Source organism: Synchiropus splendidus, chromosome 4 (genome assembly GCF_027744825.2).
Source record: "Synchiropus splendidus isolate RoL2022-P1 chromosome 4, RoL_Sspl_1.0, whole genome shotgun sequence".
Taxonomy (NCBI): Eukaryota; Metazoa; Chordata; class Actinopteri; order Syngnathiformes; family Callionymidae; genus Synchiropus; species Synchiropus splendidus.
The window spans coordinates 31,395,944-31,421,905 of NC_071337.1; the positions used below are offsets into that span (position 1 = coordinate 31,395,944).

At 40.4% G+C, this 25,962-nt stretch overlaps 1 protein-coding gene across 1 annotated transcript in view; it reads left to right on the plus strand.

Moving 5' to 3' along the window:
• The first annotated feature begins 723 nt into the window (after positions 1-723).
• Positions 724-25,962, plus strand: part of khdrbs3 (KH domain containing, RNA binding, signal transduction associated 3) — a 70,086-nt gene continuing 44,847 nt past the window's right edge. Inside the window, exon 1 of the mRNA XM_053863374.1 lies at positions 724-1,187. Within this exon, the coding sequence (XP_053719349.1) occupies positions 1,097-1,187 (91 nt within the window). The 5' untranslated portion in view covers positions 724-1,096. The remainder of the gene's footprint in view (positions 1,188-25,962) is intronic.

Genomic DNA, 25,962 nt, shown 5'->3' on the forward strand with positions numbered 1-25,962 from the left:
GCTTTTCTTTTCTTTGGGAGCATTCTTACTGTCTATTATTACTATTGTTATATTACGGTCTATATAGACAGTAACAAAATTAGTTTGAAACTCAACGCAGTGTCCACCTCAGTGGATGGATAATGTGCGCTCGCAAGGAAACATCTCAAAGATGTTGGATCACTAGGGTGGATGCAACCCCAACATTAACAATAATGACCAGTACACAGGAAAAATGGTTTGACAGACTCGACTACCTGGGGTCACCCCATCACACACAAAGCACACCTACACACCAGAGGAAGACAACTGCACAACAACAAACCAAACTTGTCAGACACGCAAACGAACCCACGCACACAAACATAACTCCTCCACTCCCCAGCTCACACATACCAACCTACCTACACATACACACACTAGTCGTGATGTTATTCTTCATGTCTCCTCAAAGAACCTTTAGAGAAGAGTCAGAAGAGCTTCTGAAATAAACACGCATACTGCGAATGTATGAAACATATTCACAGAGAAGTGCAAATACATCAAAGGTATTCTTCACAGCATCATTACAAACACACCGAATCTCCACCTGTCTGCATGTCGGCTAATCTGTGATCCACACACTTTGCCCTTGCTCGGTGTGCGTCAATTCGCGTCCTTGTTCCGCTGGTTTTATGATAATGACATGGTAATGACGAGCCTCAGCACCGCGGACAGCTCCGGCATGTCCCTCCGCCCCTCCGACCGGCTGCCAGCTCCACGCAGCGCCCAATCGCAGGCTGCTTCAGTTATCCGCCGCCGGAGAAGAAGTATCCGCAGGTACCGGAGGAGAGGGCACACTGGATCTGTGCGACAAGAAAAGCGTCCGCACGTCGACGCATGGAATAAACCGGGACAGGCGCGTTTTTCGACTCAAAGTGCGTGACGCGAGGACATGAGACTGGTGTAGCGCGAGCGCTTTTCCCGTATTTCTCTCCCGCCTTTTCTCCAAACAAACCTGTCGCTTCCTTTTCTTTTTGTTTTGCTTTGTTTTTTGGGGGGGGAAACTTCGAAGGACGTGAAGTTTTCGCGCTAACTTGCTTGGTATTCGAGCCTCTCACTCGAAGCCCTCGTCGAGATGGAGACTGACAAGTACTTGCCGGAGCTAATGGCTGAGAAGGACACGCTTGACCCGTCTTTCCAGCACTCCCTGCGGCTACTGGAGCAAGGTACTTTCAGTGGAGCTGCTCGAATGTGACTGTTGCGTTTGTTGTAGCAATGCCAACGCTCATTGACTTTTGACACGTACAGTTAAGAAGTTTCCACCAAACTGCTCAAAATCATTCATAATTCAAATTGCAGTTAAGCGAAGGCATCACATGAGCAGTGTGAGACAATAACGAAATGACTGGTTGCCTGTTTTGAAACACATGATCCAAAACAATAACAAAGGTGTGCCATGAACAGCTTGGGCCCCGAGACTAGGCGCTTCCCCGCATTCGCCACCGACGGACAAACATTACAGTCCAGCTTCACGTTTGTGAAGAAATGTAAAGCGGTCGAGTTGACAGACTCATACGGACTTAAGATTTCATGACTCACTACTTGCTGATCTGAAGGACCACATGCTGGTTCCGTTCTTCTATAGCGTCCCCCTTTGACACATGAAAGTGAGGGAAATGGCAGTTCACTTGAAGGACAATGCATTGCATTTATCTCATTCATCAGTCTCCAACCTCCAAAGCACGATTCATGGCCGTCATCACATCTAAAGTGTATGGTTTAAGATTTTTATGACAAGTTTAGGTCTCGATGGCCAAACGTCTATCCACTACACAAGTTAACTAATAATAATAATAATAATAATAATAATAATAATAATAATAATAATAATAATAATAATAATAAATTATGTGAACATTTCTTTTTTCTCTTTAAACATTCCAACTTTCTGATCATGCATTAAATGGAGTCCTTGAACAGCAATCCATGAGTTATGAATCGTCTGTCTTCAAAATGGTTTTGACAGTATCAAACATAGCAGCTTTGATAAATTGCTTATGAGAACAGTTTTTCATTAAAAAAAAAAACTCATTCATCATAATAAAGAACTAAGAAAATTATGTCATGTGTTGTGAGGAAGGACTTGCTATTTCAATAAAAGTTTTCTTTTCATTTTTTAAATCTTGATAATCAACACGAAAATACAAATGAAAAAAATATTAGAAAGCAGGCTCAGCAATATTTTGCTACTTTGAATAATCAGGAAGATAGTGAGTGAATAAGTAATAATAAGAAGAAAACAAAGGAAAAATGAGTGAGATTTACTTATTTGTTTCACTCCACAAAACACACACACACACACACACACACACACACACACACACACACACACACACACACACACATATATATATGAACTGGACAAAGTGGTGGCTCACGGCTAAAAGCAACGCAGACGGCAGTACAACACTGCTCAGCATGTTCAGGCCATTTGCCTGATGGGTTTATATTTTACTTTTCTTAAATGAGTTCTTTAAATATAAAAGCAAAATATATTCATATTTTCATGCGCCAGTACCGTACATGCTACACTCTTGAGACGTCGCTAACTTCTTTACCCTTGTTAAATTGTATTTACATACAAAATCTTGTTTTTGATACATACAGTCGGGTCTCTAAATGACAAATTAAAAGTGTCTAAATCTAGGTTGGCTAGACCCCATCTCTGCTGGTTTGATAATTCCCCGATATTTCATAAGGTAGACAGCAGCTAGGAAAAAATTGGCCCAAACTGACAGCCTCAACTCCAAAGCTGTAAATACTGTTATCTCTCTCTTACACGACAGATGGAACACGATGCAGCTTAATCGAGCACTTCGTTTGCCATCTTGCTGATGAGTTTTGGATGAGTATATACAATTGGCAAGAGTAACTAGAGTTTCAGTGTACAGACCATGAGAATGCCAAGAAAGCCAGGAAGCATCGTGTTATACTGTGGGAGCTCTAGGACAAGGTGAGCTGTTTTGATCCACATAGCTCAGGGACAGAGAAATAGTTCAAGCTAACACGAGGGGAGCAGTGCTAAAGGCTTGTACGAGATTTATTACCTTGTTATTATTCAAGAACTCTGAGCAGGGCAGCTTGACATGCCCAATATAAAAACAAAAAAAGATACTTCCCTCTGAAATGCATCTTGAAAATAAGCAAGACTCGCTCTCAATTAGTTTGACTGTTGAGTTTCCTCACTGCAGGACTAATAAAGGAATCGAATGTAATCTAATCTAATCTAAAACTCTCTTGACTCAGCCCTTCCCAGGTTTGAATTGGAACAGACATGTTCGTCTCCACCTGGGACTTGGGAGTTTGTTGCAAATGTTAGGTCTTGTTACCTTGTTTGTTTGATGTTTTGAGGTTGTTGCGTGCATGTCTACTGATAAGCTTTTACCTTTTATCGCATAACAGTATGTTTCCCTTACAAGACAGTAAAAAGGCGACTGCAGTGATGCACGTCGTTGCAATTCCAAGATGAGTAAATCATTTTGTGTGTTTTTTTTTTTTCCATTCTTCAGGGAATAATGTAAGATTTGGTAGCAGGACAAGGTTTGGCCCCTGGGACAGACTGTGTGGATACCCTGCTAAAACCTTCAAAACCTCTGCTTTTAAATTGGCTATTTCTTGGCAGGGGTCCAACACAATGTGCAACTGCGCACTCTTTGAAAACGAATATGATATAGACGGAACAGCATTGATTCTTTTTTTAAGGAACAGTATATGGTTAATGTTGCCGCAACTGCGTCTTTTGCGATTGTACTGTACTTGTACATGTGGTGAGTGTACTTTTGATCTTTCATCTACAAAATGTCCCATATTTTTTCCTGAGTTAGCCATGAAGTGATATTTGGTGTGCAGTGTCCAAAGAGAGACAAAGTAGGCTTTGGCTTTGGATCTGAGCTGTAGAGACAGCTCATGATAATGATCTGTGGATTTGTTGCCAGTTAACAGCCTGATACCCACTGAGAAGTTTGGAACTCAGGTCATACCATTCCACTGACCCGTGGATCTGGTGACCCTGGAAGAACTCAGCAAAGGGCCAGATCTTCTTTATATTCATACTGCGAGCTTCTGTTATCTTTCAGTCTTCAATGGATTGTTTTTCCCCATTATTGTGAGTGATACTGTCTAGAACATGCTAAAACAGTGCTTTGAATGGACGTGGATGTATTTTTAAATCGGTTCACGTCTCAGTTTGACTTAATAGCTTTACTATATGGTAATCAAGAGTCAACATATAAATGTTTCTTGTATCACGGACACTGATTTCTTGACTACATGACTACTATAAAAAATGAAAAAAATATTAAAAATATAATTGCGTGTCCAAAACCTATTTTGTTGGTGAAGATGACTAAAGCATTTGAAATCCTAATTGAATCAGGGCTTGTTCTAACTCGACTGTCGCACCATTATTATAAATTCTGGGTACCTGTGTGACTCAGTGTACCGTCCCATAGTATGACTTGGTGCTCTTCCTGTTTCTTTTTTATTTCATATTGACTGACTGTAGTATGGTGTGAAATACTCCTGAACTATGGCAAGTTAACTGATCTGGCTTTGGCTGTCTGCTCTGTCTGTCTCTGGATTTGCAACCAGACGAGAATTCTTCAATAATGCAAAGCAGCTTGTTTAGACTTGAGGATTATGTTGAAATGGGATAGTCCACCTCGACCATGAGGATATCCTCAGCCCTTTAGTGAAATTATGTTGTGTCTTGTCACAGTGCTGAGCAGTTCTTCTGAATGAATTAATCGCTGCTCATATTTAGTGTTTTAGCATAGTTTTTCCTGTTAATGATGCCAGGTCACTCTGTGATAACAATGCAGTGTATATTGTGTTTAGATAACAGGAAGTGCTCAGAAAAAAATTGATCAATGTGAGCACTTAATTAATGCAGTGAATAGTCATTTAATTACTATCATTATTTATGATATGTCAATTGTTCATGCAGCTCAGTGAACTTAGTACACAATAACTGGCTGTCTCCATAAAACGTTTTGAAGAGGACAGTTGTGTTTGCTTGAACATTGGGCATTACCCTGCCTTTAATTGTGGCCTGTGGAACATCACCGCTCGTGCCCTCCTCTTTTGTGGCATTCAACTGCATCTTTGCCGACTGAGTTATCGTGTTTACATGTGGAGACGATCAGACACTGTCAAAATGATGTTTTATCCACCATACTTTAACCTTGTAACATTGCAGCTCTGGTTTATTCAGCATTTTATGCGTGCTGAGATTCAGCAGGGAGTAGGGAAGAAAACATGACCTGTGGTGGTCAGTGTAAGAAGAAGAAGAAAAGAAAAAAAAATGAGGTGCTGACTTTGATAAAAAATGTAAGATGTGTCCACAAAACTTTTTGATTTTCTATGGAAAGAAAGTTGATCTAAAACTCAGCAGAATGAAACATTCAAACTCCTGCGTCATTTTACTTGAAGGGATCCCCCTCTTTGCCATCCCTGCCACCACTCTTTATGTCACCTTCTGTAGTTGGCGCCTCTATAGAGAGGATTGCGCTGGATTAGCCTCACGACCATGGAAACTGATCCAATCCATTTTATGTAATCCAACGCAATATAATTATGTTTATCGTTCCGCAATGATTGAGGCGCGCACCTTTGGCAGGATAAGCCCGGGGACCTGCTGCCATTTGTTTTGGCGGAGAAGTCTCCTGAGCCTGTGGATTTTACTACAGATGGTCATCATTTCTCAGTGTGGACACCTCTGTGTAACAAACCTCAAGGTTTGGATCATGATTGTGTGACTCTGCTTCATGCCTTCTATTCATTTTACTCTCAACCTACTGTTGTTTACACAGTACTCAAATAGCTTTTAAACCAGTTGTAGGAAAAAACTTTCTGTCTGACTCTCTGTCTACCTGTCAAACCACCTAAGTGATGCGCCGTGGTGATGAGATAAACGCACTCATGTACGCGCGCATGCACACACACTCTAATGCAAAGTGCAAAATATAATTTGTTGTGTTCTAAAATCTCAAGTGGTGGGGAAGAACACCTCAAGTGATTTTTGATGCTTTGGTAACACATCCACTCATCTGGGAAGCAATGTTACTGAAAGCGTCTGGTGAGATCATGAAATATGGGCTCCTCACAAGCACCTACCCACTCACAATCTCTGGTAGATGGGCGATATTTCTGTTTAGTAACTAGGGGGTTCCTGAAAATCTATTCATATGAAAATCGATATTCTTATTTACGACGATTCAGAATCGATTTAAAAGGTCCCAAATTTGATTTAAAAATAAAAATCTGCTGGCCGTCCAAACTTTGCATGATGTGCAGATGTCATGATGCAGTCTGTTCTGGAACGCACACCCAGAAAATACCCAGAGTAAAAGTTGAAAAAAAAAAGTTGATGGGGGTAGATTAGTGATTAGATTACTGATTAGAATTCAGATCAGAAATTATCAATAAAATTATTTTGAAACGATAAATTGATTTAAAGTCAAATCGTGGCCCCAAAAATTGGTGTTGAATCGAATCATGAGGTAGTAAAAGTTTCACACCCATATTAGTAACTGTCATCCTCTCCACAGCTAACTGACCAAATGTAAAAAAAACCCCACTATACTACACATATCACAATAGAGAGCTGTGAATTACTACTTTGGCATTCGGGAGTGCATTTGTGACATAAGAAAGTTGGTCCAGCATTTAAGCACTTTTTGCTGTTGGTTTGTTGGTATCTTCTCCTTTTGAGCTTGACCTCATGCTTGTTTTGACACAGGCCTTGACAGAGATGCCCCCCAAGCCTTACAGTCACTCGCCTTAAAACCAGGATTATAATGTAGGCATCTGCATGACATATGAAATAGCAAAATAGTTTGGATAATCTCACAGACTCAAAAACAACAAAATAGATTATTTCAGGCCAACGACTACGCATCATTTGTGCGGCTTAAATTTATCTTAACTTTATCTATAATATGAAGAATTTTATGCAGTTTTATTTTCAAGTAAATTGATGTTCAGTCAATGAGTCGTGATCAGTGTGAAAGAGTCAGTGACATACAGTACAAAAGGCATTACACAAAGCTTCATTTTGTTCATTTGCGTCATTGACATAATTTTCTTCATTTTTGCCTTCGCATCATTCTAACAGGACGGTGACAATGAGGAACTTCTTCATTGGCTGAAGCGATATTGTATGACTGCTCAACGTCTCCCTTTCTAACATGTCTACCAGAAGGCTGACGTTAATTACTGTGAGCATGTAGTCCACAGAGCAGAGGCCGTCCAAACCGGTATGTCGATTGGAGGCTGCGATGAGGTGAACGGATAGAAATCAGGTTTATAGATCTGTGGTTTGCAGGCGCTGATCCCTCCATTGGAGCACAGGGTTTTTAATTGCTGCCTGACCAGGATGTGTGAAGATGGACCACATTGATAAGAGAAGTGTGGGGATAGGAATGATTTTCTTTCACTGTGGTGGTTGTATTGACAACTTTCTAGTCTGGAGCAAGGCAGATGTGGGCAGACACACCGGAGTGGATTGTGTTTCAGGCACAGGAATTAGAGCTGCTTTCAAGGTCTGCTGAACATTTCAGTTCCTGCTCTTGTTCACATATCAACCCCAGGCCACAAATGTTGGTAGAGTTAAGAGTGAATAGTGCGGCAGGTGACGCAATTGAGAAAAGCTGTGAATGTAAAGGAGAAACAGCCGACTGTGTCTTTAGATCCATATTTTCACTTTCTGTTTTTTTTGGTCATTTTCCAGCATGTCATTACCTTTGTTCCTATTTTATTATGACTCTAATCTGTTTTGTATCTATGTCGCTGCATCATGAGGCATCATGAGTAATTTCTGCCTGAGGTTGAAGAGAGGCAATGAGTTGTCATTATTATTTTAGCGTGCCTCCTGTTTACATATTTATGGAACTAACTTGGTTTTCACCTGTCTATGACCCAGCACTGCTCGTCCCATGACCTTTCATGGCAAAAAACGGGCAGACCGTGTCGTCGCCGTAGGTCAACATAACACGTCAGCATAATGGATTTGAAAAATATGCTTTGAATCCAGATGTTCCCAATACAAAGGAAGACATGACTACAGTGTTGTGTTTAGGTGGTTGCTAACGGCCACTAAACACATATACACTTATAAATAGCCGTAAATATTGTGAGCATATTCAGACGAGCATATAATAATAATAATAATTAATATAATATCATTCCGGAAGCTGTTCACAGATATTCTGTTTCTCGTGTGTTGCTACTATTCTGTATGATCTAATGCTATTTTAGATACTGATAAAGATACAGTAACTGCATTCTTCTGCAACAGCTGTGCGATGATAGGAATTTCAGTTGCCTTTTATATGCCATTCTGTCATACTATCCCTCAAGTATTCACTATTGTCTGCTTCATTACCATATTTATTTAAAGTATCCAATGACCCATTTAATTCCAACACGGAATCCACTCGTCATGATTGAGTACTCCCATATTTAAAGGCAGTCTCTGGAGATGCTGCAGTGCATAACAGTGATCTTAAACATAGACTTGTCCTTGCCATTAAAATAGTACCAAAATAATGTGTGCATTAGGTAGCGTTCATTCCTTTTCAATACCCATTTATAACATGCAGGCAGAGGTGCAAGAATTTGAACACACAGGACTCTCAATGGTCTGCCATGTAGGCAATCTGAGATGAAATAGTGAATGTGTTTTTCTGGTGGCATGTGATAAACTACACAGATTCACGTCGGGGCAAGAAAAAGGTTACAGAGCTGTCATTTGTAACACGACCGGTCTAATGGACCACATCAGACATACTGTCATGATTGTGGCAATAATACAAGGAGAAATCTGTCCACCTGCCAGGTACACACATCACTGCACACCTTAATGGCTGAATCTGTCACTAAACATCACAGGCTCACTCACAATAGCCGCTGGCCTGTGGCCTGTAATGGAAGATTAATAGCATGTTAGTGGTAAATCTGCGATTGGAGTTATTGAATGGTTTCCCTCGGATACGTGTTTCAGGACTTGGCTGGCTCTGCCCTGTATCGACTCACCACTTGCAAATTTATGGTTTTGTTTTCTTCTTTCGGCCAAATAGAAATGAGCGTTGTTGTCACATCAGCCATCGACTTTCTCCAATTGTGGATACGACAGTAGGCCTGTGTGATAGATCGTCTCGCCTGGTGACCAGCGAATTTTATCTGCCTAATTGATTGTGACTTACTCAGTGTTTTGCTTCTCAAATGCTTGTCAATAATGGCTTCTTGGTGCCTTAAATACTACAGGATTATTGAATGTATCTGAGTTAAGTTGATGCTAACTGTACTATTTGATCAATTCTTATGTTACTTTGCATTTTAAAACAGAAGTTCTGTTCAGCGTGTTAACTCAGTGAACTCAAGTGAATACCAATATAGGAAGTTAGGAAGGCATTGGAGCAGCACATGTCTCTGCTGAGCCTCCCATTTCCACCCACACTTTGCCCGGTGTTATTGTCCAACAAAAGGCCTGGCCTGGCTCCCGAGCCGCATGCGGCTCTTTCCCCAGTTTCATGAGGCTCTTCACCGAATGAGCCGCAGAACTGGCTGTGATTTTGGTCAAGCTGCTATTGAGATGATTGTTTATACAGGAAATAACACTAAAAAGTAAGAGCAATTCCAGCGAAATGTCAAAATATTGTTCAAAGACTTTGACTTGCATTTAACTTTGAAACATAAACAATAAACCTTGCCTCATCACAGGCTCTTGACTTGTTGGCCACCCCTGTCCTACAATGATGTATCAATGCAATTTGTGTTAAATGTACGTATCCACAGTACAATTAGCTCACTGAGACAGCAGGTGGCAGTAGCTTTATGGTGCTCCTAAACACAACAGGCGGGAGACACAAAGAAGCAGCTGTGCATCTGGGAATCGGTGAAAAAAAAATTCTGATTTATTGAAGTAAGTGTATCCTCTGTTTGCTAAAAGTTTTTTTTTGTTTGTTTTAGTTTTTACAAACATCGCAACAAAATCCATTCATTTTGAGCTTCCAAGTATGTCCAACCAACCCTGAAAGTTTCTTGATATGGGATTGGTAGACGTCAAAATGATTTAATACTCTGGGCATATATTCATTGGCCGGTTATCAAACCATTATCCTAAGTCCAGGCTGACAGTCATATGAAAGGAACAGAAGCCCCCATCCTTAAAAGCAGACCTCATGTCCGAGAGCTTGTGTCTTCCGCGTCACTGCTCAGTCTTTTATACCTCCGCCTGAGTCAAATAGCCAGCAGAGGTGGACTGGTAATTCAACAGGCATAATTAATGTGACGCACATGTCTGCGTTCCCATCTTTGGGACCTGGTGCCAGTGAGGTATAGAGATGGCTGTGAGTGTTGATAAGAAATGTCATCCAGTTTACTCAGGGAATCCTCATCTAGTGCTTTGATGAATTTAGATCCAAAGTTGATGTAGACTTGATGGTGTGCACACAGTGTAGAACTAGGAATGGTTGATATGGACAAAAAATATATGATAAATTTTGTCATTTTGGCGCTAAACACATTTTCTTTCTATCGCATGTGTTGGACACACTACAGTCTCTTGACACTGTTCTATGATGAAACTTATGACTGGAGTTTGTCTCCATCATCATTTGTTTATGTCCAAATATAATAGTTACTGCTGTAACTGTAGAAATGAGAAATTCAGTGTTTCACGTCTCTGGTAGAAACCTCTTGAAATCATTATGCAAACTGCCAGACCTTTGTCGAATGTTCTCTCTCCTAAAATGGTTGGCAGATTTTACTAATACTTGAACTGATTTGTCGATGGTCCCTAACTGATGCCGTGTTGTAGCATTAGCGCTGCCTGTGTGAGTGTGTCAGCAATCAGTGAACCGGATGCCACCACCAATTCCTGAGTGGATGTCCATCAACTATTTTCACCACAGTGTTTCGCCAAGGCGCCAGCGCAGTGGGAGACCCTGCATGTGTTGATGTGAACCAAGGCAGATGACGGCATCAGAAAACCTGTTAGTACCACTCCATCTAATAGAACAAACACTGATCCAGAGGCTCAGGTCAAAGGTTCCTTGTATTAAAAATGCGTTTAAAAATACGATTGCGAACTAAAGTCCACCAAACTCTGTCTCACGCCAGCGTCTGCTGTCAAGGCCACGGAGCTGGAGAGCACGGCGCACTGTAATGGTCTAGTCATATTCATGTATGCAAGTCCAATGCAGCGAGTGAGCCATGTCTTTAGTGATTTTACCGTGAGATGCAGAATTCTGATAGCAGGGATTGTTTTTGGCCGTATATCATGTATGATAGGTTATCGTCTATCCCTATGTAGAACTGTATTTGCCATATGAGAGTCAATTTAATTGTTGTTTGTGCCCTGCTAAGGACTGGCGACCTGTCCAGGGTGTATTCCCGACTCTCACCCAATGATTGCTGGGATGGGCTCCAGCACTCCCCGCTACCCTGACCAGAACTAAGCGGTGGTTTATTGACGACGTATGTATTAACCAATCCTTAGACCAATAATAATAACTTAGTCGTTATGAGGTTTTAATGCTCAAATCAAGGTTGAAAATTGTGGGTACTGGCAAAAGTCCCAACAAGGAGGAGTGTTCCCAAGAATTGGTCCCCACAAGTATAACTATACAAACAACACCAGAAATCAAAAACACTATTCTGCTGCTAAATATTCATGGGTTAATATGAGGAAAAAAAACCCTCAATTTAATATCACCATACAAGCTTTTGACTCTGACCACAAAATTATTTCTGACCACTGTCCAGTTTCTCTTGCCTTGGAGATCTTCCCAATGACAAAAGGTTCTGTGAGTAAAAAATTGAAACTGGACAAATGACGACACATCATAACCTCACTTTGATCAGAAATTATTGGCCGCAACATGAGCAAGTAGGTTCAATCTCCTCCTGTTATTAATCTAGAGAAGGCAGGGTTTTTCTCATTTACACACATGTGCCACACGTTAATGTCATTTATTTACCCAAAATAAAAATGTATTACTGTTTAGTCTAGACACGGAGAAGGCATTCAGTTGTCGAGAGAAAGCAGGGATGTTCTCTTACCCCATATTTGGCTGCATTCATTCAAAATGATGTTCATTTGCTACCATTTTATTTAACTATTTCTGAATAATTTGAAGAAGAAATAGTTCCTTTTTCCCAATAAAAGAAAATAAACAGAATGTGGGTCATGACTTGGCTATCTTTCTGTCTGCTTCAGAAAATTGAAATGAAAATCCTATAGGCGCCGTTAAAATCTCACTGCCTAAATTGTAAAGCAATGTGCACAACTGCCGTGTATATCTCCAGATTGTTGGAGTGCTAATGATGTGCTGTGGGAGGTGAAGACTCTCCCACTGCCATGATGGACGAAAAGATTCTCACTTTGGAATGACATGAAACCCAAACAAGGTGCTCCAGTGACCTTTCATTGTGTGGACTACTCAGACTGTTTTTATATATCAGATGGAAATAAAGTGGTGGTCTGTGTTGCAGAAGGACAACGGAGGTAATAAAGCAATTCTGCTGGTCAGTAAATGGAAAACAATCACTTCCTCTTCCTGAATATTTAATTGCTGTTGCCCTCCCTGTCCTTGCTGCTTGACTCTAGCCGTGGCTGTGTGTGACAGAAATCAGGAAAATATGGTTAGGTTGTTCATAATGACTAGAAAAAAAACAGCCATTAAATCATTATAATTCAAACATGTTTTCAAATACCTCTGCAAGGAGGCAAAAAAATAGAAGACCCTTGCAGAATGCAGCAACTATTCTGTCAAAAAAAACAAACATTTCATTCGATGTTGAGACGTCACAGTTGAGACTTGAGACTCTCGTATGTCTGTAAAATGTTTACATTCTGGCAGCTTGTAGCGGGACCCCGAGACGGAGCGTGTTGCTTTGATGAAAGTTTCCGCTCCTGACATTTTCAAACATTTCAGATTTCGATGTTGAATACGCTGCACCCAACTCCAAAACGGCAACGGATCCGGTTGTGTCCATCTCCCTGAGAAAGGCTGGTCATCTTGCTCGGTGAAATTAATAATTATTGCTTGGACAATTTACTTAGCGTTCCGAATGTCACGCTGGGACCGGTGAATGTTGCTGCTGCTGAGATTGTTAGCGCAGCTAACTTTCATGAGCCTGGAAAACTCCACATGCATCCAACTGCCTGCTTGGCAGACAAAGAACGAAGCGCCTTTCCAATGGGAATCATTCAGCTGTTTTCCTCTGTAGAACCCCATGCATTTGTGTTATATGTGTCTGCAAGTCTGATTTTCTCATTCAAAAGTCTCCATACTCTAGGTTTGCTTTACTTTTCACAACCTTTAGTTCCTTATCACTGGAGTAGATTTTACTTGAAATCCAGAAGATTATTATAATGTCAACGATTTTGCCGTCAATTTGAGATTATGAGAACATAACGGATGGGGCGATCATACTTTTGATTAACACCTGCTTTGCTGATTTTTAAAGAAGACAGAAATACTGAATTCCAACTTAATGAAGCAAATTTTAATATCACCGATGCTGTTCTTTCATGTGATAGTTGATTATTAATTTATTAATTCATTTTAACCCATTTCAGTGTGCAATTTATTTTCAACTGAAATGTGAGGCAAATATTGGCTGTGCTGCTGGGTCATTTATCCCAAAATGTTGGCGTGCAGCGACACACAGATTTACATCTTGTACTTTTGTCCCAAAGATGGAATGGGAAGTTCCCTGGAAATGGTCTCTGCTTGCTGTAACTCTTGTTCAATCTCTGGCCAAGTGATGGCTCCTGGGCCCTCATTTTCCCCATTCTGCCCTTAGAGATTGTCATAAAAATGGTGTGTCCTGGTGAGTCTGCCCACAGTGCTGCTGAGTCGACAGAGCGGCTGTGACCGAGAGTAGTCCATTAGCGCTACCTGCCCCTTTTCTCCACAGGATCCCCCAAGCACTAAATGAAGCCAGCCATATTTTCATCTTCCTGACAGCCAGGCAGCAGCTGCAGCTGTGGGAGATGGAGGTCCATGTCAGCGAGCGCATCCTGCTACATTTTTGCTGCTCCTCATGTAGGCTGCCTCACTAGCGCCAGTCTGAATGTGTGGAAATATGTCTGAATAGTATAAATATCAAAATGCATTAAAGAGGAACTGCATGATATAATCTCGTTCCACAATTTCCATCAAATAACCTGTTTTCTGATGGAATTATTCCTGTCTAGTGATAAAAGCAGTACATTATAGTCACCCCAGACAAGGAGGCAGTTTTGGACAGCATTGGTTTGTCTGCCTGTCTGTCTGTGTTTAATATAACTTGAAAAACTGTGGACTGTTTTGTATGACATTTTTATGAAATATATGAAGGACTGAAATTTGGGAGCCAGATCTCCATGTGGAACCAGGGTTTGTTTTTTATATATATAAAGGATTCTTTAACATCAGGAGACAGAACCACCAGCATTTGTGCAAGATTGGCATTAGGTTAAAGGATCATTTTTGATGGACACTCGGAATTGTCACTATTTTACGGTGCACAGCTGTCGGTGTTTGGTGGAGGTTTGTGCTCTCTGAGTGCTTTTCGAGTTACATTTGGTTTACAATTGTTTTTGCAGCGATATGTGTACTCTTACTGATTGATGAAGATGATGTTTAGAAGAAAGACGTTTGAGACAATAAACCCTCAACTGATCGTTTACCATCATTTATGATGCCAGAGTTGTCATTGTCTTTCGTAGGCTTAGGTGACATTTAGTTTAATGTCAGTCAGGTGGTCAAATGTTCTTAAGATTGTGTGTCAGGCAATGCTCAGTATATTGCATATTGGTGTGGCAAACATAACCGAACAATAAAAAGGTCTGTGTCCCCAACTGAAAAGGAAAATGACCATGTCACTGCTAAATAAATTATGCCTGGAACTGTCCGTTATAAGAGAAATGATTCTGTTCCTCACCGTACGGTGACTTTGCCTTCTTGGCTGGCTGGATACAACTTAGATTTTTGTCAGGCAAGTTAGATTTGAAGTCAAAGCCAAGTGCGAGCAGTTGTGGAGACGCAGGTGTGGGGAAGCAAAGTGTCATCCCCTCTGGTGTGTAGTCGATAATGAGACGGGAGAGCGGTATGGAAACTCTGTGAACTCTTTTTCATTTCCTTAATCTTGGCCCATGGGCTTGTCCAGTAACACTGAGTCATTATTTCCATCAGTCTACTCGCTACTTGATCGCACATATCATCTCCTGTGGAAGAGGATAAAGGGGAGAGAGAAAGTCTGCTGCACAAAAGAAGAACGCAGTAATTCAATACTTTTTAATAAAAATGGAGAGCAAATTGACTTTGCGAGCTCCGTGTAGGGTAGTTAATTACAAAGGGGAAACTCTTGACCGACACATAAATTGGGTGATCCAAAGGAAGTTATGAGCATGACAGACTCAATCTCTGTTTCTATAAGTAGAATATCACAATCATCAATGAACTTTCTTTGAAGTTACACTTAAGTTACAAAGCAATGAGTGGAGTCATTTTAACATGTTTGTAAGTTTTGACTACAGATGTACTTGTGGCCTTGCAGTGGCTTATCAGTTTGGCTAACACACTGCTGATGAAATATGGGCCAACTACCTTGTTCAGGTCTCTTTGTATGACAGCTAATGTACACGGGAAGGAAGTGAAAATACTGTCAGTACAAGCCACTGGGACTATGAGATTAGTCCAAGTAATGCTTAATAGCTATATATGTTTTTTTGTGCATCATATCTATACACTGTGATGCTATAACCCAAAATATTTGGTACTGAAGTTTAAGCCATTGGTACACATTCTACTTAAATTTGATTCATCTGGCTTCAAATATTAAAGTTACGATTAGGTAATTATTATTATTTTTTAAATCAAGTCCCACTCATAGTAAAACCAATTTACTATGCTCAAAAATCATTGCGATTGCTTCAGTGCTTATGAACTTTCAACTTTACTGCTCAACCAAATTTTAAAAAAATGTGTAGTTACGAAATACCACGGCCTTGTGGCACTACGAGAGCAGATGTGAAACTTGCACTGAGAAAGAGTGTGTGGAATTTTGATGGAGGCTGTTTATTCATTCTGTTCTGTTCATGCACATTCATACGTCTTTAGGATAACTGCTCCAGCCAGCAGGCTTTTCTTTTTTGTAGTGGCAATAATGAGTCCAAGTGGTGTCACCGGTGAAACCCCTTGTCAGACGATGAAACAGCAACTGCACATTTCAAATCAAAGCATTGGAAATGACAATGATCTCACAAACATATGAAAAGAGTATGAGATTTTTTTTACTGTCAATTAGGCTTGAGTGAATCAATGCGTGACTGGGCGGGATTGTTTTTCTGGCAGACGGCATTGGTTTTGGTAGAACAGTCATTTCTGAGAAAATGATATCAGATTTGTTAGAAAGAGGATCTCTTGCTGGAGACTCAAATCCACAGCTTGGGTTATGATGCTGAGCTTCTGAGATTAAGTGGCTCAGATTTATGTTCATTTCCATCCGTGGAGGCATTTCACAGACGATACAGGCTCAGGCTTTGTTAAAGGAGCAGAGTGGTGCTGGTGTTGGTTTACCTTTGAGAGCGGGTGTAATCCATCAGCCTGGCTGCTGTCTGCTTGGCGGCTAACAACCCCTCCACCACTCCCCTGGACTTTCCATCTCCTGCAGCCCTGCTGATTGTAGACTTTGTGGGTCTGTGCCGTACTCTATACAAAATATGCCTTTTTAAGGCATAGGCATTAGACTAATTCACAATCTATAGCATATGTATTCTATGCAAACATCCAATATTGTATTATGAACTACAGAGAGGGTTATAATAAATCCATATACACAGTACATAGATAATATGGCATTGCAATAACACAGTGTCCTGAAAACTGAATGCAGTAATTATGAATCAATGATTCCAGGAGATATAGTATTTCATGTTGTTTTTAATGCAAACGCTGATCAGCAAATGAAAATATATTTTTATTTTTAATTCATCTTATCTTTAGGTGTATGTTGTATGCCAAAGCTGGCGTCTTGAATACTATTAAGGTCATTACCTTCAAGTTCCAGGTGTGATGTTAGCTCTTCACTCTGGCAAAGGGCTTGTAGGCTCCATGGCCAATATGGATAGAAACGTGCTCAAGTGACAGAGCATTAGTACTAGTGGGCAGCATGGACGTGGTGGTGTGTGCTGCTGCCTCAGAGAAGGAAGGCTGATGGTTCGACTGCAGCTTTGGGCAACTCTTAAGGTGAAAGTGGGTCCTTCCTGTGGGGAATTTGTATGTTCTCCAAGTGCTTGCATGTGTTCCCTCCATGCACTCTAGTTTGCTCCTGCAGTAGAAAGAAACACATCCAGTGACCCACTAAGTGGTCTGTGTGGCACTGGAGTATATGGAAGAAAATGAATGAATAGATTCATACTCTTATGTCTTGTAACTAATTAATTAGTATATAGCTATAATAGTGAAGAATGAATCAGATACTTCTAGAATCAGATGGTTATAGTGAAGAGTTTGAAGTCTCAAATGGGAAATAGCATTCACTCTCAGTAGGTAAAAGACCTCTCTATGTGACAATTTGGAGACAACATGGCAAGTTATATGGATTAAATAATATGTTATAGCAATAATTTACAAAAAAAGCGAAAGCATGTTTTGTTCACCACCCTTTGGTACGACTCAGTAATAGGACTTTTTTAACAGACTTGCCTCAGACCTACGTTTTTGTTTGTTTTTCTACGCTATGGTAGGTGAGCTTTCAAACAACAATTTGCTTGGGCCATTTTGCAGTCAGACACTGTGTGGCCTCCCCTGTACAGCTTACTTCCAGAAGAAGTTATTTTCATTCGTAACATAAGCACGTCTATTCAAACAATTACTATTATTATTATTATTATTACCTATTTAAGATTCTGCTGCCACTGAACTTTGAAACTTTTGTGAAAAATAATCTACAATAAAGCAATGGGTGAAATATAAATAATAGTTGAACAGTTATATTCAACCTTCATCATGAAGGTTTCTCTGTAGAAATACCACTCTGAATGGTCTGGCTTTAGAGAACAGCGGAGACAGGAGTCAGTATTTCGAGCTGAGCTGGCACTTGGCTGGGATGCATAGATTTTTCTGTGGTTCTGATGTTGTAAGCTGTTATTTGACATTCCAAGCTTTTCTAGTCATTTTTCATGAGATCATGAGCGAAGAAGTCGCTTCTTTGATTGTAAAACATCCATATTTGAGCCCTCTTCCTGCATCTCTGCAGCGCGATGAATGACAAAGACCGGTTGGTTTAACGCCCTTGTTTGAACATGAGTGTATTTATCCACTTCCAAATAATCGTTGGTTTTCGAAACATCTCCAACAAGCAGCTATTACTGCTGCTGTGACTCTGAACGCTGAATGAGTGTCTGCTCCTTGGAAGTCCTGACGCTGAATACCACTTTGATTCGGGAGCTAAGCGTGGCTTCTATTAACGTTCCCCACACCGTGTAAACAGAGGCATGAGCTCTCTTGCTGACAGGCAGAGCTTCGCGCTGAGGGGCTGTGTCTTCCGGAGCTTCCCACCGTTCACTTTGATGAGGCATCGTGCAGTGTCTGGGTGCATCGGGACAGCAAGGAAACTGGGGACACAGGCGCTTGGCTAAATTGTTTCAGGACTGTTATCATGTTTTCATAATCATAAACATAATCGTAATCCTGATTTAAATAAAAAGATGAATTGACCAGCCCTCGTCTGTTGTACCAGCTTATCCAGACTGTATCAGTCAGTCTGGTCCATGTTCCCTCACACCTAACAAGCATCTACTCCTCTCCTTTCACTGGCGTTTAGAGGCTATGTGCATTTCTGTAACTTTCAATATGCAGGTCAGGCCCTGACAGCCAGGTTCAGTCTCATGCCTTTGCACACGCACTCTGCATTAGAACGTACTGTGGGATTGGTGTTGCCTCACTGACAACACAAACAAAACAAGATGTCTGTTGTCATCTCATCAAAGTGATCTGACAAAAATAGGTGCCAAGGAGACTTTGCTGTATTTATACAATGCTAATAGCATTTAGTCTCACATGAAATTATCTATCAGAAAATCTGGTTGAAGTATTGAGTCTCAAAGTTGAGAAAGAGTCATCTTTGCATTATCATAGTGGAAGGAATGAAGGCATCTTTGATTAACTGTTTCTGGGGATCGATTTTGACTGATGTGGAATCAACTGAAAACATCCAGCTGTGATTAACATTAAATATGTTTTCTTTCAAGTGCAGAAATTAAGTTTCTAATCAATATATACATATACATATATATTTTCACAACAAAACAAATGCATCTGGGAAAAACTTAAATGCACAGTTTCATCTTACCTCTAAGTGCGAGCGCCCTATTTTACAGGAACTGACAAGGAATAGTAGGCTATCTCAGAAAATCCTTTCAATTAAACACTGACCAACCGGTGAAATTGTGTAATATGGCATGAAATGGATATTCCAGATTCTCCAAGCTTGATTGTCTTTCCAAAAGCCCTCCACACTCTACAGATATGCGTGATCTATTTTTAAATGAATACCCTTACATTGCCTGAAATTTTGAATTCCTTCTTTACAATAGTCACCATGAATGACTTCTCCAAGTTAGAGAAAGCTCATACTTTGGACTACTGCTGGGCCTGACCAAAATCAAACTACAAACCAAACATTTGGTAAATACAAGTCATTTCACATCAAATCGCACCCTGATATTCTGACCTAATTTGGAACAAAGCATCTGCAATGCACGGCAAGCAACTTTAAGTCAAAGGGAAAAATGAAGCTGTTTGTGCACTGGAGCTAACCATGTTTTACTACGGTACATGGTATACGATATACTGTAGTCACTGGCTCCACCAACACGCTTATAGGAGATGTAGCCTGCAACTTTAAATTTCTTTTGAAATATTTACATTGAAAATTGTTTAGGTTGAACATTCACACTCATGAGGCCAAACAATTGAAAACTGAGTAGTTGGAGCTGAACTCTTGTTTCCCCAATCATGTACTGCACACTCTGCTGACAGCTGCTGTCAGGAACGCCTCCCACATGAAACCTCTGAAAAGAAAGACATGGTACTCTCAGCAGAACTGCTATGCCGTACACCATGCACTGTAGGAACCTTATGGTCTCAGAATGATTTGCAGGAACCATTTCGTTCTCCCAATCATCTTGCCCACAAACTGCACATGCTCACAGATAGAAGCGGGAGTCTGATGACATCATTGCAGTGTTTCAGTAGTAGTATTTACCGTTTCAGGCTGCAGTGTTTATCTGGACTGACTACCTTAAATCATGATTCGATCGCTGATCTGATCCAATGGATAATGAACACCCTTTTAAACGGCTCGATCTGATGGAGGGCGGGCTTAGAGCTGCGCTGGAGACAGTCAGAGAGTAGCCCCTCCGTACTCACCCGACGAGTTATGATCAGGGAGAACGTTATCATGTAATAACTTCAAAATAGAGCATTATCATGGTATGGGACAAGCTACATCATGTATAGGAAGGCATCAACATTTGAAACATATGCATCAGTCCTAGAAGGGACCTCCAGTCAACATCCTAGAGGCATACAAAATAACAAAGATCCCAATATTTCATTGGAATGAAAACATTTTATTTTTATCATTTTGATCAAGCTGTTTGGTTGAAATTTTAGCAAACCAACAAACCGCTAATTTGGTAATACATTCTGAAAGTTCTGAGCCCCGAAAATATTTGGCTCAAAGCAGTAAAGCATCACACACAAAATAAAATAAATAACTTGAGTAATATGGTGTCAGTATCCACTGAGTCGCAAGCCACTGAATAATATATTGCACAATTAAACTGGAAGGTAATGATTAGTATAATGTATTTTGAGTCCTGAATGAATCATTCATTAGCTCTAGTATCAAATAGTAATACATTTCAGGTCCAAACTTTTGACAGTTTGTCAGACCCACAGTAAGTGCCTAATGGCTTCAAACATACTTTGAATCAGAAGTTCCTCAATAACAGAATTTAAATAATTACAATAATAATAATGATCATAAAATTACTATTTGAATTAAATAGAAAAGTAAAAGTCCTCAGGGCTGGTTGTGACCAGACACAGGAGCTGCCTGTATCCATTTCTGGCCATTCAAGGATATTACTTACTGTAACTCAATAGGCCGTCACGGGTCCCTTAGTATGCACTGAAGTACTTTAGTCTGCCTCTATCCATAACTGTTAGGAGACCATTCAGGTAATTTAATGTTCCTCTTCATAATATATCTCAACTGTTATCTTAGTTATGAGAGAAAAAAAACAACAACATGGTCTCACTGGGTGGCTTCCCATAAACATAATGAACTGCACATTGGACAATTTGAACCTTTAAACAAGACACTGGACTTGTCTTGTTCTTATCCTTGTCTTTTTTATTATTCAAGGTCAACCCTCCTGCAGACACAAGATAGTGAAGCAAAACTATCCTGTTCAAGTCTATTAAACAGAAAAATGAGTCCCCAGAAACTGCATTAATATTTGATCAAATATTTTTCATCTCCTTATTTTAATTAAACTTTTGACAGGCAAGTAATGGGCCTTTTGCAAATGAAATGTAGAAACGATCATATAACTGTTTAATTATTTTCTAACTCCGTTATAGGATTTCATCTCACATTACGCATCAACAAGTTCCTTAGCCACTCTGATTATTTTCCAACAGCGTTGCTTGTGGTTTTGGGCCAATGCGCTGTATATTTGGGAACAATAATGATGATTTTGGTCGCATATTGGCCATTTTAAAGGACCATTTTATCCAGGCAGCATCTGGAAGCAGCGATTCATGCTTTTATCATGTTCCGACGTTGTAGAATATTCGACATGTGCCATTAGCAGCGGTTAGTTGAATCATAACTTGTTTCTCAGTACCAATGGGATGCTGAACAGATGCCCACCCACTTTCTATTCCAAATACGCCAGTGATGGCGACCTTGGGGTGAAGACAGGAATGCCTGTTTTGTCTGGAGCTCCCAGACGTTCTCGTGTCCGTGACTCAGCCTGGAGGCCAAATGTAGGCATGCTCGTGTGTGATGATGTGTATCTGCTATGAGGAACGCCCTCGATTCAGCCTCTATTTAATGTGTTTGTACTTTGATCAATTTGATGCCAAGTGATCCCACTGCTTCTGTAGTTCCTTCTGCCTCTGACTCGACACCTTAAGGCTTCTCAATTGAGAAGTGTATAAGCAGCTGGCCGGACTACACCGAGTGGACCACTGCAACTATCTCCTTGTAGGAGTTAGCCAGGTGTCCCTGTCCAGTCAGCAGTTGGTCCAGAATGCTGCAGCCAGCTTCTTAACGGGGCCACGCAAAAGTGAGTGCATCACCCCCGTCTTAGCTTCTCTCCACCGACTGCCTGTGACTTTTTGAATTAATTTTAAAGTTCTTCTGTTCGTTTTTAAAGCTTTAAATGGTCTTGCCCCTCAGTACCTTGTGGAGCTTTTAACCCCCTACGTTCCTCCGCGGTCCTTGTGGTCAGCTGACCAGCTGCTCCTGGAGATTCCCTAAACTGAGTGGAAGATGAGAGGAGACCGGGCTTTCTCAGTCTGTGGCCCCTGGCTATGGAATGCCCTCCCTCCCCATGTGAGACAGGCACCATCACTGTCCGCTTCTTAAAACACACTTTTTCTCTTTGGCTGCACAGATGATCTTTTTAGTAATTTTTAGTGTATCTGCTCTTGTTTTGCACAGCACTCCATAACAATCTTGTATTGCTTTTGAAGTGCTTTATAAATAAATATGATATGGCATGGTATAATTATTGGTGTTGCTGTTAAAATGAAGCAGTAGCTTTTGACTTTTTGCTATGGTACTGTATACTGCTCCGTAGGCATGTACTGTAAAGCTTGGTTGGTGACATTTTTTTTCTCTCAATTCCTTCAACTAGTTATGTAAGCTTATGTATCCGATGCTCAAAGAGAAGCTAATCTCCAAATCCAACTTTCCTGACTCATGGAGCCCTCCTCTACATGATGGAGTATTTAAGTATTTAAGTATTACTTGGGTACTTGGGCTCTTTAGCATGAATGTGCAGATTGCACTCGGAGCCTGTTCAATGAGGGAACCACTCCCCTTTTATGAATTACCGTGACTCTTGTTGGGGTGAACCCATTCCTCCTAGAGCTTGAACTGCGCTCAGGCTCCGTCCAGGCCGGAGAGGGGGAACCTATGTCCAAAGACTAGGGGCCAAATCCTAATCAAGCAAGCTGTTAACATGCTGCAGATGAGATATACAGTCACGACTGTGAAGATTTAATGTGACTGTATGAGAGCAATGTTTATTGGTAAAAAAGGATCATTTCAATCCAACATCAGACATCTGAAGTAAGGTAAGGTAGAAAATACAACAGAAATAAAAAAAACAAGAAAAACAGCATGAAAAAAAAAACCCAACCACAACAAAATGTAGGTGTCAAGTTAATAATGAGAGTGCAAACAATTAAAGTGCAACTAGTAGTGTGGAGGTGTGTGTATGAGTGTGCATGTGTGAATGAATGAACACAAGTCCCTGACCATACTGTGGCGCAGATAGAGGGGGCAGTGGGTAGAGAGGGATCGAAAAGGAATAGAGAGATGATTTACTCTTTGCATTTCACCCAACTTTTAAAAAAGGTGTCAAGGTGTTTCTAAATGAAATCTGTTTTGATTTTCAGAGACCTGTAAGTGAACTTGTAAAAACAGCTACTGTGGATCCAGTTGGAACACAAATGCTGATCACTTTGAGGATATAAGTGAATCAAGCCTGTCATTTAGGGATGCTCCGATTGATCGGTCACCGATCGTGATCGACTGATTTCAGCGTGATCTGTGAATGCCAACCACTACCTGTCATTGCCGATCACAACAACCGCTGGTTGTGATGTGTCCGCTCCTCCCTACTCGCCGCACACTCAGTAGCAGCATGTCAGCTGTGGAGGTTCTTTCAATCTGTCATTTAAAGTTTATGTCCTGCAGCACATGCACGTGAAAATGCTGTGCAATGAAGCGTGTTAAAATGAAATAAACAACTTGCAACCTGAGAGTTTTCTGGGGTCATGAAAGAGAGATTGCTGGCTCCTCAGCAGGCTGCGCAGCTCACGCTTATAATACTCGCCCGTCCGAACGTGCAATTTGAAACGCTAAGCAAATTGCCCAAGAAACAATCATTAAATTACTATACCAGAACTGTATACTGGCTGACCTCTAGAAATGTATTATTATTTAAAAAAATAATGAATAATATTGTGTGAATTTACAAAAAATCTATTTTTACACATGTGCTTATCACCTGTCATGTTTACTTCCCCAATATCAGAACCAAACAACCTGAATAACAATAATTAAACAATATGCAACTAACCTAATGCTGGAATTGAATTGAAGCTTTTTTGCACAATGTTTTTAAGATTAATCACAGACTCCAACTGTTATATTTGTCAGAATAATTACGACTGGTGTTTGCGTTATTAAATGATTGGATTTACTGATATATAAAATATAGAAGTAAAAAAATATAGAGTGAAAGGTTCAAAGAGGAGTTATGTGTAGAGATAATCTTGAGTATATACCAGCCGTCTGTGTTAATTCCAAACACTGTTTGTATATTCAGGAGTGGTCGCTAAAAATATTGATCTTCCACCAAATACCACTGCTACTGCTTCTACTTGAACACTTTATGGGATCAGATTAACATAAGAACTGTAACTGCTGTGGGAGTCACGATAATAGTCCCCAATTTTCGTTTTATCATCGTTCCCGGCCCTTTGTTTTACTTATAGGAGGGCTGGCCTTTGACCAACGGCAACAAAGGGGGCATGGCTGGGGAAAGGAGCGGGTGAAGAACTCACGCTGAAGCACAGACAGAAACAATACATTTCTACACGTATTTTGGAAAGAGTAGTGTAATATTCCAATAAGAGAAAGTTATTATAGTGTTGCTGTTCTAAGTTCTTCATACAATCAGAAGTAGAAATTGGAAGATCATTCTGATCTCCTGACTGACTTAAGGAGAGCTGCCTGGAGTGCACTGTTGGGCTTGCTTGGAGCATCTTTTGTCTCTGGAATATATTACATATCTATGGGAATAATAATTCCAAAATACGTGAACGCTCCATATTAACGTTTCCTTTGACTTCAGAACCGAACATTCTCTTTTGTGCGCTGATCGTGGTCACACATCAATCAACGTTTCTGGTGTCTTAACATCATATAATTGACTGACTTAACCAGTCTAACGGGGGTTGTTTCATTATTTTGATTGAACTCGAGAAGTAAAATATTTTGTAAACCTGGAGATAGTGTGCTGTTGCAATTTAAGATGTGTTGACAGGGGCCTATGCTCTCTGTCTTTCTCCAGTTTGTCTTTGCTTGAAGCAACAGTCCAGAGAACAATGTACTTAAAACTCAAAGTGCATTTTTGACTGAACAATAACAGGAGAGCAAGAAACGTCCGCTCATTATATGAGTCTTCACCTTCCATTAGCAGATCCTGTTCATGACTGTGAGGATGTTTTGTTTCTTTAAGGTGTTCTCCTCGCAACAACTGTATCAAATTTAGTGAGTTGACACAAATCAAATACGCTTAAAATAAAAAGTAACCTTAGTGTTGGGTGAGAAAAGATGTACATTGCTTGGATGCAACCAATCACTCAAACAGACAGAGTTTGTATAAAAGCCCAAACAGAGCAAGATTGGTGTCAATGAGCAGCAAAGTATATGATGTAGTTGATAAACAAAAGTGCATGTGACTTTATATACACAGTGTTTTTGAGTCATTTCAAAACATGCTTAAATGGCAGTGGAAGCCAAGAAACTGCAATTCTACTCAGGTGAGTCAAGAATTTTACTGAAATGGTCTGACTAGATTCTGACCTTTTCAATTCTGGCTCAGTGATAGTGAGATGTTAAGGTATCATCCAG